We start from the raw sequence: 12,539 nt of genomic DNA on the forward strand, positions 1-12,539 counted from the left end.
GAATGCAATGCAAAAATATTCATCAATGTGTATTTGAAAACAGATGAGAGTCTCGGGGGCTGGGGGAGCGGTGGGGAAAAACCCAAATAATTGTCATTTTCAATCACAAATGAGAGGATATAACCCTTTCTTTGGTGATACCTGCTCTCTAGTCATTGAGGACAACTTTGTTCTTAATACTCACTCTGCACAGGAGATGGATTGGTACATTTTATGTCTTTTNCCCAGCCCACAGACTCGAAAGCGTCATCCTCAACGATCTTCCAGAGCCTCCTCGGGAAGGACAGTGTTCTGGGGTCACTGTCTTCCACACGGGATGCACGTTGGTTTTGATCTGCTGGTTGTTCATCATTTTGGGAGTCTGTATCTTGTCCCACGTTTTGGTCACGTTGTCTGTCTGATACCTCCCTCGGATCCAGGTTTGGATCAGGTGGGACCCCGCCTTCTGGCTCTCCACCAGAAGATGATGCGAGCTGTGTCTCACTGTCGTCAGTATCCTGACTATCCATGAGGCTACACTGTCATCAGGAGCGGTTTGTACCCCACACCATTAACCACTGTCCCAGTAAGTACAAACTGCCTTCAGTCTGAGTGGCGATGCCCAATAAATACTGTCCACATGATTCTAGAATCTCAGTAGGGGGGCAACCAGGGCTTGTCATGTGATGTCACATAGGTGGCTCACGGCCAGTCTGGAGATTGAGCCCTGGCCAAGTGATGGGGTGGAGCCAGTGGCTGGGCCACCCTGTTCCTCTCTTTTCTAAAATTGTAGAAAGGGTGGTTGAGATTCCCAGAAAAGTCTAGATGACACAAATTCCTGAATGTGTACGCACCTCATGACAGAGCCTGAAAGTACATGAAGCAAAAACAGAAATGAAAGGAAAGAGAGACAAATCTACAATTATAGTCAGAGGTTTCAATACTACAACATAATTGATAGAAGTAGACAAAATGAGCATGGATTTAGAAGATGTGAATCTTCAAGTCTCCTTTATCTAACAACCAAATTGACCTAACTGACATGTATAGAACTCCACACCCTCCAACGGCAGAATACACATTTTTTTCAGCAGTACATGTAACATTCACCAAAATAGAGCATATGCTTGCTGGCCCACGAACAGGGTCTCAAATTTAAAATGATAAAAAATATCTTCTCCGGCTACTACAGATTAAATGAGGAAGCAATAACAAAAAGATATCTGGAAAAACCAAAATATACAGAAATTAAATGACATACTTCCACTTAACAAATAGGTTAAATAATAAGTCACAAGGGAAATTAGAAAACATTTTGAAATGAGTGATAAAGAAAATACAACATATCAAAATTTGTGGGATGCAGCTAAACTAGTGCTTGGAGAGAAATTCATAGCTTTAACTGCTTATTTTGGAAAAGAAGAAAGGTTAAAATTAATGATCAAAGCTTACACATTAAGAAGTAAAAGAAGAAGAACAAATTATCCTCAAAGTGAGTAGAATAAAATTGAGATAAGAGCAGAAATCAATGAAATAGGAAATAGAATAATAATTTTAAAAATTAAACTAAAGGCTTTGAAAAGCTTTTCTTTGAAAAGATCAATAAAAATGTTAAACCTCTGGCTAAAACAATCAAAAAATAAATAAAGTACAAATTATAAATTGAGAAAGTTCCCATATATTTCTAGATTGCTGAGAATTTTTTTGTAATAAAATGATCTAAAATTTTCAAATGATTACCTGCATTTAATAGTCATTAGAACTTTTATGTTATACTGATTTTCTGTTTACTTTTTCTAAGAATTACTGAGAAGTTATATCGGTCAGGATCTTGGATCTACATAAGGAAAGGAGCACAGCAGAAAAGAAATAAATGAAGTAAAACAAAATGATACTTTTATTCTTTACTAATTTAAAAGATAAATGTTTAAGTTAATAGTGGTAACACTGGTGATTAGAATATACAGATAAGTGAAATCAATGCCATCAATGGTATGAGAATGAGAGAGAAGAATCGAGTATCCTTTTTAATTTTATTTGTTTATTAATTTTTATTGAGACATAATTGATAATACACATTTGTGCGGTACAGAGTAGGATAACAATACCTGTGTGCAATACGTGATGATCAAATCGGGATAGTTAGTTTGCTCATCTTTACAAAACATAATCATTTTTGTGACCCTTGACCACTTCCTCACTAGCCCCTTCCCCTCTCCCTTTCCTGCCTCTAATAACCACGACTTTGTTCTCTCCTTTTGAAACTTCAGTGTATTCCTGTGATTGTTGTTTCTTTCTTTCGTTCTTTCACTCATTCTTTTTTTCTTGAGTAAACTTTTAAAAATTAGATATAAACACTAAATGAGAAGCAGTATAGAATTATTTTTAGGTGGAATTATTACAAATGTGTTTTGTAAACTATACGACAAGCACTAATTTTTTAAAAAGAGGTATATTTTATATGCTGAGAGGAGATAAAATAGAATTTCACTAAAGCTCATCACCATCAGAGAAGGCAGGAAAAGAAGAGGAAAATGTAACAAAGAACATATGAAAGAAAGAGAAAACAGTGACATACATGGTAGATATTAATACAATTACTTTAATAATCACATTAGTGTGAATGGTCTAAATACACCAGTTAAAAGACATATATTGTCAGAGTGAATAAAAAGAACAATAGTCATGCACATGTTGTCTACAAGAAATTCATTTGAAATTTCAAAGTCTCAGATAGGTTAAATGTGAAGAGATTGAAAAAATATACTATATTAACACTAATAAGAGAAAGCTGGAGTAGCTATATTAATTTCATATTAGATTGTCCAAAATCCAAAACAAAAACTAAAACAGACGATAACCATTGACAACTACAGTCTGGATCACCAAGAACTCTCACTCATTGCTGGTGAGACTGCAAATACGACAGTCAGTTTGGAAAACAGTTTGTGCATTTCTTAGAAAGCCGAGCACAGTCTCACCACATGATCCAGCAAACATAATCCTAGGTATTTACCCAGCTAATTTGAAATTTTATGTTCACACTAAAATCTTGAACATAAATGTATATGGCAGCTCATTTAATAATTGACACAACTGGAAGTAACTCTGTTTTTCTTCAGTAGGTGAATGGATAAGCAAATTGGGGTACAATTATACAATAGAACACTATTGATCATAAAAAAGGAATGATCAAGACACACAAAGATATGGATGAATCTTAAATGCCTATGACTAAGTGAACGAAGTCAGTCCGAAAAGGCTACATAGTGTATAATCTTACTGATTTGACATTCTGAAAAGGAAAAACTATAGACAGCAAAAAGATCAGTTGTTGCAAGGGGTTGGGTGGGTAAGGAGGAAAGATAGAATACAGTAAACACAGGGAATTTATTAGGGGGTTGGTTCTGTTCTGTATGAGACTGTAATTAATGATGGACAAGACATTATGCATTTGTCAGGATGCGCAGAACTTTTCAGCACAACGCGCACATTCTCGTGTGTGCAAATTAAAGAAATAATTTAGGAGATCTGCACATCCCAAAAAAGAACAAGACAACATGGCAGGACAACGTAACTACATTACAAATGTGTGAAACAATGTCGCCAACAGATGAAGGGGGAGCAGTTGCTATCCCAGGTAAATTTGGATGTGGGTGGAGCCTGTAAGTGTAAATTCAGAAGGAAATTAACACTCCAGAAAAGAAGAGACCTCACAGATTCTAGCTGTTGCCTATTGTCAGCTCTAGGAGGACCCTGGTAAGAGGCTGGTGGCATGCTGTCACTCCTGCAACAGGACGGGAGTGGTGTCTAAGAAAGATAACTCTTTGGTCTGAGGTGGACAACTGAAGGCATCACCGACTGGATTTTGGGTGGGAGGAAAATGAATGAAAATAGTGGTTTGGATGGAAAAGCAGCTGGAAGAGTGGGATGGATTTGGTCCTTGACTCAAATTCGAGGAGTTTGAGGTGCATCCAGTTGGGGAAGACTCCTGCACACACCAATTTTGAAATTTATCCTTTGAGAGGGAACATTTACAAAATTTCAGTCAGGAAACTTCCTTTTTTATCTGATTAGCTTTGCTATGTTCATTGGGTGACATTGGAACCATCCAGTGGAGAGTGCCTGCCAGAGTCTATGAGAGGGACCACATGCAAAACCGAGGCCACAGATCCCCAGGCAGGCTGGTGCTCAGAGCCCTGAGTCCAGAGGTCAGCACGGGTGAAAGGACCAGATGGAGAGAAGGGGGAGAGGAGGGAATACAGAGCAGGTGACACCCCACCCTACCTTAGAATGCTGCACCTCTTTCAGGAAGCTTGCAGCTGGCCCATGCATCATTCTGGTTAGCAGCGTCTCTGGCCCACTCCAGGGGCAGTGCACCCTCACCAGTGTCCCATGCTAGGAGCTGTCCTGATGCCTGCTGGTGCTGGTGTCTTATCCCCTGTGTATAGTGGACCCCTTCTGAACCCCACTATGTAAGTGATGGTTTGTGACTGATGACTGACAGCTGAGACAGGTGGGAAAAGCAATGAACCATGGAAGGGCACAGTGCAGCTGTATGAGGGGAACTTGGAGGCAGAAGGCCCTGGGATGGGTGGCCTCAGACATTGCTGATGACGCATTGGGGTAGACTTGCCATGAAAAGTGATCTGGACGGTGTCTCTACTTCAGACTGCCACCCCTTGTTTCTGAATGCTTGTCACATCAGGGGCCAGGTGTCCCATGACTGTGACTGCTGGCCTATGTTGCCACCACACACTGTCTGGCATAGAGGGTTGGCTAAAGGTGGAGACTTTGCAGGGTGGGTGGAAATTCTGTGCAGATGGCCCCCTTACTTGTTTAACTTCGTCTAACACAGTATGTCTGTTTTGGGCAGCTGGCCGCTTTGTAGTAACTAGAGTTAGTGAAGCAAACGGCTAAAGGCAATATTGGACATGAGTAGTAGATGACAGGATTCCACAATACGTCCCATATCTAACCAGTAGACTGTGGTTGCCATATTTTAGAGATGAAATCTCTTATTCCAACGAAGCCTTGCACATAAATGTAATCCATGAACATAGGAAGGCAGAGCAGTCTGGTTGAAGTGAGGACTGTAATCCCAGAGTCCTGTCCACCCAGCGTCCTTACTCCCTCCTTGGGGCAGTGTGCTCTAACAACCCACCACAAGAACTACAGGGTTCCCCTTCAGCATGGTTGGGAAAGCTCTGTGTTAGAACATTTTTTTTTTCCACACATGGGCTTGTATCTGCTCCTGCACAGGCACCTATCTGAAGTCTGAAGAGTCAAAGCAAGCATCAAAACCAGACTCAGGTATGACACCGGTTTTGTAATTATACGATAAGGAATTTAACATATCAATGATTTATGTTTTATCTTCTATGTTTAATGAACTCCTTCCACTGAGGTTGGGGCTGTGTGTGTGTTGTTGATTAATAAGAGACGGTTGATACTGGCCAGGAATGCAAAATGACTGTGAAAGGAAGTATGCAACACAGAAAGAGGAGAAGTGGAGGGGAAATGCACCGGACATGCGTACCTCATTGACTCTAAAGGTAAAGGATGGCTGTGGACAGTTTTTGAGATTGTTTACATGAGGGTCCTTCAAAAAGTTCAAAGAAAGATTAATATTATCTTTTTTATTTATTTATTTATTTATTTATTTTGACAACTGGCCAATGCATGGACCTGAACCATTGCCCTTTGTATTATATATTGTCTTTTAATTCTATTTTTCCATGAACTTTTTGAAGTACTTTTGTACTAGAGTAATAACAGACACCTAGACCAATGAAGCAAGATAGAGAATCTAAAATTGATCCACACAAATATATTCAATTAATTTTAATTTTCACAACTTTACTGTGATATAATTCACATACCATACAATTCACCTTTTTGACGTGTACAATTCACTGGTTTTTGGACATTCACAGGTATGTGTAGCCATCACCAATGTTAACTGATGAACACTTTCATTACCTAAAAAACCTCCAAATCCTTGTGCCCTTTAGTTGTCACCCTCCATCTCCCAATCCCCAATCCCCAGCCCTTATACACCACTACTTTCTGTCTGTATTCATTTCCCTGTTCTGGATTTTACGTGAATAGAATCATATAATATGTGGTCTTTGTGATAGGCTTCTTTCACTTAGTGTATACTTTCAAGGTTCATCCATGTTGTTATGTGTATCAGTACTTCATTTCATTTTATGGCCAAATAATATTTCATTATATGGATGTGCCACATTTTGTGTATCCATTCATCATGTGGTAAACATTTGAGTTGTTTCTACCTTTTGGCTATTATGAATAATTCTACTATAAACATTCATGTAGGAGTTTCTATGGGGACATATTTTTAATTTATCTTGGGTATATACTAGGAATGTAATCGGTAGGCCATACAGTAACTCTACATTTGAGGAACTGTCAATCTGTTTTCCAAAGCAGCTGCAATGTTTTACATAGCCACGAGTATGGTATGAGTGGTATAATTTCTCCACATCCTTGCTAATGTTTGTTGTTATCAGATATTTCGATTCTAGCTGTCCTATTGAGTTTGGGGTGGTATTTCAATGTGGTTTTGATGTGCATTTACTTGATGACTAATAATGCCAAACATCTTCTCTTCTGATTATTGACCGTTTGTATGTCTATTTTGGAGAAATGTCTATTTAGATGATTTGCCCATTTTCAAACTGTATTATTATTTTTTTAATTATTGATTTGTAAGAATTCTATATGTATGACAGTATATATAAAATTGGCAAATATCTTCTCCCATTCTGTGGGTTGTCTTTTTACTTTCCTGATGGAGTCTTTTGAAGCACGAAAGATTTTAATTTCCGTGAGGCCCAATTTATCTATTTTATCTCTTGTTGTTAATGCTTTTTGTGTCATACTTAGGAATCCTTTGCCAAATCCAAGGTCATGAAAGTTTACACTTATGTTTTCTTCAAGGAGTTTTATAATAATACCTCTTACATTTAGGTCCTTTATTCATTTTGATTTAAGTTTGGTATATGGAGTGAGGTAAGGATCCAACTTTATTCTTTTGAATGTGGCTATCCAGTTGTCCTAACACCATTTGTTGAAAAGGTTATTATTTCTCCCATTAGGTGTTCTTGACATCCTTGTTAAAATCAGTTGTCCACAGAGATGAGAGTTTATTTCTCAATTGTATTTCACTGATCTATAAATCTACCCTGGTACCACTACTACACTGTCTTGACTACAGTTGCTTTGTAATAAGTTTTGAAATCAGGACGTGTCAGTCTTCTCAGTTTGTTCTATTTCAAGATTGTGTTGGCTATCATGGGTACAATTAATTTTTGATAAGGAAGCAAAATCAGTGCAATGGAGGAAGGATATCATATTCAACTAATAGTGATGGAACAATTGTACATCCATCAGCAAAAAAATGAACCTCCTTCTTATCTTTATAGGTTTTACAAATTTATGTCGAACTGGTTAGGGACTTAAGTGTAAAATGCAAAACTATACAACTTTTAGAACAGATTACCGTAAAAATATTCAAGAAGTAGGATGTGGTGAAGAGCTCTAAACATGGAAGTAAAATCACAATCTATAAAAGAAAAAAGTGAACTTCATTTATATTAACAACATCTGATCTGTGAAAAATACTGTTAAGAGAATTAAAAGATATGCAAACCACATATTCTACAAAAGTCCAGAGTCTTGAATATGTAAAGAGCTCTCCTTAGGGAAATGCAAATTAAAACCACGATTAATTGTTACTATATACCTATTACAACAGCTAAAATAGAAAATAATAACAATACCAAATGCAGGCTAGATGCAGATTTACTGGATCACTCATACATTGCTGGTGGGAATGTAAAACAGAACAGTCACTCTAGAAAATAGTTTTGCAATTCCTTTGAAAGTAAAAATGGAGTAGCATATGACCTAGCAATTTCATTTTTGGCATTTATCCCAGCGATATAAAACTTATTTTTACATAGATACCTGCATAGGAATGTCATAGCAGCTTTATTTATGATAGGAATAACTGGGAAACAACCCAGATGTCCTTTAACAGTAGAACGAATAAACAAACTGTGGTACATCTATGCAGTAAAAAACTACCACTGAAAAAAAGGAACAGAGAGAGGCTCAAGAGTTGCCAAGCCCATGCACCTCGAGACACCGGTGCCAGAGCAGCTAGGCGATGCCCTGGGAGTACCAGCAAAGGCCAGTGCCTGCCACTCAGACAGAGGCCTCAAAAGAGGCCTGAGAGCTACCGGGCCCACAGAGCCAAAGGCACCAGCACTGGAGAAGGTAGGTGCTGTCACGGGAATCCCAGCCCAGGCCAGTTCACACCACCCGAGAGAGAGGCCCACAGAGAGGCCTGAAATCTGCCGGGCCCACACATTCCAAGGGTTTTTTGCCGTAGTATGTAGGCATAACCACAGGAATCTCAGCCCAGGCCCATGTGCACCATCCAGAGAGAGGCCCCTGGAGAGGCCTGAGAGTTTCTGGGCCCACACACCCCAAGGCACCTGCACTGGAGCATGTAGGTGCCAATGCAGGACTCCCAGCACAGCCAGTGCACGCTGCCCAGTGAGGCCCCAAAGCCGCCAGGCAAACAGGGCCCTGAGCCACCCAAGTCAGAACAGGTAGGCACCCCTGCAGGACTCCCAGTCCAGGCCAGTTCCCACAGCCCTGTGAGGCCCAAGCCTCCTTCCCACAGGCACCAAGGCAGCCATGCCAAATTGGCAGTCCCTGCAGGATCCTAGCCAGATGTTAGGGTCGAAAGAGTGGACTGTGAAATTCCCTGCCACAGTGACTGAACAATAAAGGAAAGTTACCAGAAATATGAAATGTATCAAGTCATCCTTGGGCTGGGGTGGGCAGTGGTTAAGGAAGATTTCCTTGAGGAGGAGAGCATGTTTTCATGTCGATCTGACCTATGAGGAGTTCAGAAGGCTGGGGGAGTGGGGCTGGATAGGGTCAGAGAGGCAATTTACTCCAAGCAGCAGGATAAACACAAGCAAATGTTCAGGTGAGAAAAAAGGAACAGAAAGCTCAGGGCCCTGGAACAGAGGGCAGGAGACTGAGCCAGGTAAAGGGTGTGGCCTGCCCTCTGAGTAACGGGAGTTGGTAAAGCACTGCTGTTCCATGTTGTCTCTCTGGGCTTCAGTAATGCAGTCTCCTACAGCCGCATTGTTTAATTTTTTAAAGTCTAATCTATAAATGTTTCCTCCTGGGTAACTTTAGAACTTCAGTCAGTAGGTTGCAAGAGTTTAGGGCCACTGCCAATGTGGTGAATGGAAGTTGTTTTCACATTTCCCTTTGGAGGGTCCTTGGAAACATCTTGTCATCTCTTGGTCATTGCTGTCCTGCCATATGGGCTGCTGCCTGAGGAGAATAGACCAGGCCTAGAGAACCACCACTCAAGATGAACAGGTGAGAGAGAAGCTCTGATCCATTCTTATCCTGGGGGTAGGTGTGGACAGGGCAGCAAAACTACGACATGTGTCAGTATGGGAAAGAAGGAGGCAGAGTGTCAGCTTACTGACAACCTTCTATTTTTATCGGTTATGAATATTCAAGAGATACAGAGCTGATTATCATCCCTCTAGCCCAAGATGTGAAGGCCAGATCCATACTGGCAGCATGCCCATTACCATAAATTGCATTTGTACCCTGTGTCCCCCACTCAGTTATACCCACCCTCCCACCCCTGCCCCCTTTCCCCCGCAACACTTTGCATCCCTAGGTATACTCTCTCCCTCTACAAGTCCAAATGCAACACCGTGGTCTTTCTTTCCTTCCTTCTTTCTCTCTTACCTCCCACGTAAGAGTGAGCACATGCAGTATTTATCCCTCTGTACTTTGCTTATTTCTCTCAACATAAGTTTCTTCGGGCTCATCCATGTTGTTGCAAATGGGAGAATTTCATTCTTTTTTATGGAAGAGTAGTATTCCATGGTGTATATATACCAAAGTTTCCTTATCCCGTCATCCATCGACGGACATTTCAGTTGGTTCCATGTCTTGGCTATCGTAAACAGTGCTGCCATGAACATGCGAGTGCAGGTATCCCTTCAACATGATGATTTCCATTCCTCTGGGTATATACCCAGAAGTGGGATTGCTGGATTGTATGGAACATCGATCTGTAGTTGTTTGAGAAACCTCCATACTGTTTTCCGTAGTGGTTGCACTAATTTACAGTCCCACAAACAGCACAGGAGCGTTCCCTTCTTTCCACACCCTCGTCAGCATTTGGTTCAAGTGAAACAGGTGGAAAATAATCTCTTTGGGCTCCAACCTTCACCTGGATTTATTTTTAATGATATAGGGGGCATTGTCAGAATTCAGGTAGTGGTCAGGAATATAACTAGGATGGACATTATACCAATCTTATGTATGCTTATATTTCTGATCTTTGGCCTTTTTGTGATTGTTCATCTGGAAACTTGGAATTTTTGAAGCCCCAGGCCAAGTGGATTTATTGTTGACTTGAAGGTTAGTGTGGCCCCATGGATGCAGTTTGGGGGAGAGAAAGCCATATTTTTTAAAATCAATGCAAGAAAAGTTTCTCAGACATATCTAGATGCCCTAGATTATATTTTTACCATTACTGTGACTACTTAAACTTTTGATTTTTTTAACACCCTCACATGTTGCTGATGGCACTGGAAAATGGTACAGACCCTTAGGAAACCCGTTTGGCAGTTTTTCAAAATTTTAAATTAAATAAGTGTATAAAAGTTTTAGTTTATATTCTTAAAAGTATCTTTATAACTTTAAAAACCAATAGTTTCTTAAGCTATTGTGATGTATGAATATTTGAAGGCTGCTCTAATTTCATCTGATTGCGTTACACTATAAACAAATACAAAATCAAAACACCTGAAGCCTCAACACCACAAGGTAGCTCTTGTGGATTTGTAGGTTTGTGTGGACACTTGGGCCACTGAGTATCAGTCCAGTAGAAACTAGCTTGTGTTATTTCTCTGCACTGGAACTCAGGTTTCGTCTGGTGAGTCTTGAGATGTTGGGAGAGAGTCCACCTTGAGCAACACACGGTTCCTGACATTGGGCTCGTGTCTTAGGTTCTTGGGACCTCCTTTTCATTAATACATCCTTGTAAGGGCCTCTGCCTTTCTAGACAAAACTGAGATATTGGGATTAAGACAGGACCCAAACTGGGAATATTTCTAAACTCTTTCGCTGTCCTGAAGACCTTCAGGGGCCAAGGCGTGCCGACCTGCGTGTGTGAGGAGCCCTCTGCGGGAGGCAGCCCTTCAGAGAGGCCGGAGCATCGTCGCCTCCACGCTCACCTCTGCTGACCCTTCCAGGGAGGGCGGTGCAATGGTGCCTGCCGCTGGGCCTTAGTGTATGTCCCCAGAAGGTGTGATTCTTCTCTGTGCTCTGGGTGCATCGCCCTCAGTTGCCTGTGATTGTTGTTCCGGAGTGAATTTTGTAAAATATCTTCTCCTCAATAGGACTTGTATTTGTTCTGCATTTTCATACGACGCAGTAGAACAGGCTCTTAAAGAAAGGGTAAAATTAGCAAGAGTTTACTTCCTATCTATTACTTGCTGGAAAAAAAGGTATAAAAGAAAACCTTCGATCGGGTTGAAGATGCACGTGAGAAATAAGAAATGTATCGATACGTTTGCCCAAGGGATTCGCTTTGCGGTTTGAAAATTGATCAGGTTTGAGCAGAGTTTAATTTCTGTACAAACTTATTACATGTTCTAAAGCCTTTCCTGTTTAAGATATTTACTGGCTGGCCCGTGGCGCACTCGGGAGGGTGCAGCGCTTGGGAGCGGAAGCGGCGCTCCCGTGGCGGGTTCAGATCCTATATAGGGATGAACAAGGTTTGCGGTCCCCTTACCAGTCAGAAGTTACCGTATTCTCATGTTTTTCACTGAGTAGTTCTATGTTGCTGGGAGGAAAGTTGGGAAGGGATGGAGAGGGAAGAGGTGGACAGGCCACGAGTTATATGTATTGATTCACTGTATGACGTCGTTCAAAGTTAAACGCGTTGGTCTGCCAAAGAGTCCCTTTATCCTAAAATTTGTGTCATCATTCATTGTTTTGTGAGTGTGTAGAAAATAATTTTAAGCCATTTTAAACAATTTCGAGTCCTCTTTGTCAGATGCCGTCGAAGGATTGCACATGTACTGCTGTTATTTTCTTTCAAATTACCTGACCCCCCAAAAATTTTTTTTGACAGTGAAACAGTATGTACTTATATTTTTGGAAAATCCTCAAAGAAGGTTTATGATTTGATGGTGGTCATTGAGGGACTAGTTCCTTTGTTCAACTAGTGTGTCGGTATCTAAAACATCATTTCTGTGTGTACCCATTGTGTAAGTAAATTCGGTATATTCCTTCCACATGTGAAAACTTTCCAGCAGACATAAAACTGAATAGGAAGCAGAAGTTTTACCAGGAACTCTTACTTTACTATCAAGTTATATGCCTGGGAGGCCCCTGCTGCCTGCAGTCAGTGTTCACTACTTATGACTTTGTGTCTTTAACAGATGGGAACATCTTGCTGAGTCTGTGAGAAATCC

General features: G+C 40.7%; 1 protein-coding gene across 1 annotated transcript in view; it reads left to right on the top strand.

Annotated features, from left to right (window-relative positions):
- Positions 1–8,528: 8,528 nt before the first annotated feature.
- LOC103607967 (serine/threonine-protein phosphatase PP1-beta catalytic subunit-like) overlaps positions 8,529–12,539 on the top strand; it is a 39,663-nt gene continuing 35,652 nt past the window's right edge. The window contains 1 exon segment of the mRNA XM_008592413.1: positions 8,529–8,621. Coding sequence (XP_008590635.1) covers positions 8,529–8,621 — 93 coding nt within the window.

This window comes from Galeopterus variegatus, unplaced genomic scaffold (assembly GCF_000696425.1).
Source record: "Galeopterus variegatus unplaced genomic scaffold, G_variegatus-3.0.2 Scaffold7902, whole genome shotgun sequence".
Lineage (NCBI taxonomy): Eukaryota > Metazoa > Chordata > Mammalia > Dermoptera > Cynocephalidae > Galeopterus > Galeopterus variegatus.